At 43.3% G+C, this 1,518-nt stretch overlaps 1 protein-coding gene across 1 annotated transcript; it reads right to left on the bottom strand.

Annotated features, from left to right (window-relative positions):
• Positions 1–344: 344 nt before the first annotated feature.
• On the bottom strand, positions 345–1,493 carry LOC104123919 (GTP-binding protein Di-Ras2). Its single transcript, XM_009636208.2, has one exon. The coding sequence runs from the start codon at positions 1,228–1,230 to the stop codon at positions 634–636; it is 597 nt and encodes a 198-aa protein (XP_009634503.1). The 5' UTR covers positions 1,231–1,493; the 3' UTR covers positions 345–633.
• Between the last annotated feature and the right edge of the window lie 25 nt (positions 1,494–1,518).

Below are 1,518 nucleotides of genomic sequence, written 5' to 3'. Positions count from 1 at the left end.
GGGGGGCGGAAAGCAAACAGCCTGATTATATGCAGGTATAGCTTTAATCCCCCACAGAACTGCAGAAGTCTCAGGAATTGCATAGCACACAGGAAAACCTAACTTCTACTCTGAAAAAAAAAAGTCTTGGGTAGGCAAGCCAGTTTGTCTGCCAGAAATGTCAGCACCTGGAACCACATATACATTCGTTTGCAGTGCAAATGCCTAGCTTTGTTAAAGATTTGCTCTGGTCAATAGATCTCTGAAAACAATTTTTGAAGTATACACATTATAAATACCATGATTTCTTTCAAGCTAATAGGCTGGAAATACTTAAAAACTAGCATGTACTCATAGGAATAGAGATTTTTTTTCTGACTGACATTTTTCTCTTCTCTAAACTTCTTGCATTAAAAACTTCTAGTCACATGTAATTGCTAACATTAAACGTTTATTATTTAAAAAAAAAAAATACACATGCAGAAAGCCATCCTCTTTAAAACCAACACATAAAACAATCCAGCAGAGATTTTGGAGGAAATCAATAGCCCTATAAGGCATGGATTCATCTGAAACCTCCAGCAGAAATGTATTTTCTGTGGGAGTCCATGCTCCGATTATACCATGCAGTGGCACGAGTCTAGCCCAAGTCAATCACATAACAGAGCACTTCCCTTGCAGTTTATCTTTCTTTTTCTGCTGCTTGGATTTCTTTCCGTCCACCTGGAGACTGACAGTTCTCCTCTTCTCCAGGTTCAAGAGCTCCTGGAAGAGCTCCTGCACGTTGTAGTTCATTTTGGCTGAGGTCTCCATAAAGGAGCATTTCCACTTGCTGGCTAACGCTTGCCCCTCGCTGGCATCCAGTTCCCTCTGGGTCTCGTCACTTTTGTTACCCACCAACATGATTGGGATTTTTTGGATGTCCCCTTTAATCTGACAAATCTGTTCAAAGATGGGCTGAAGATCTTCCATGGACTGCCTGCTGGTGACTGAGTACACCAAGATGAAAGCATGCCCTTTGGATATAGACAGCCTCTGCATAGCAGGGAACTGATGGCTTCCCGTGGTGTCCGTAATCTGAAGGGTGCAGATGCTCTTATCGCAGCTGATTACCTGCCGGTACGTATCTTCGATTGTGGGGATATAGGTTTCCCTGAAAGTTCCCCTTACAAAACGAAGGACCAAGGAGCTTTTGCCAACCCCTGCTGCTCCAAACACAACCACCCTGTAATCATTGCTTTGTTCAGGCATGTTTGCTGTGCTGCGATACAGGTGAAGATTTTAACTGAAAAAGCCCGAGTTCTTCAAGTTTACACACACCTTTACAGAGGTGGCCTGCGGAGAAGGGAGGGGCAAAAGGGAACGACAGGAGCAGGGGGAGAGAAAGAAATCGTTCACACCAGCTCGGTACATTTACGGTACGTTATTGAAATAAGCAATTAAATAAGTCAATCCCCTCCCACCCTGTTTTTTCGCGTTAAAGAGAAAAAAAAAACAAACAAAAAACAAACCGCTATCCCCCCCCAGGCATACATCCCA

Source organism: Egretta garzetta, unplaced genomic scaffold (genome assembly GCF_000687185.1).
Source record: "Egretta garzetta isolate BGI_Z169 unplaced genomic scaffold, ASM68718v1 scaffold163, whole genome shotgun sequence".
NCBI lineage: Eukaryota > Metazoa > Chordata > Aves > Pelecaniformes > Ardeidae > Egretta > Egretta garzetta.
This window is presented reverse-complemented; position numbering and strand designations above follow the sequence as displayed.

What these genes read in the sequence shown, in the direction of transcription:
- LOC104123919 (XM_009636208.2), bottom strand. Translation starts at nt 1,230, where the DNA reads ATGCCTGAACAAAGCAATGATTACAGGGTGGTTGTGTTTGGAGCAGCA.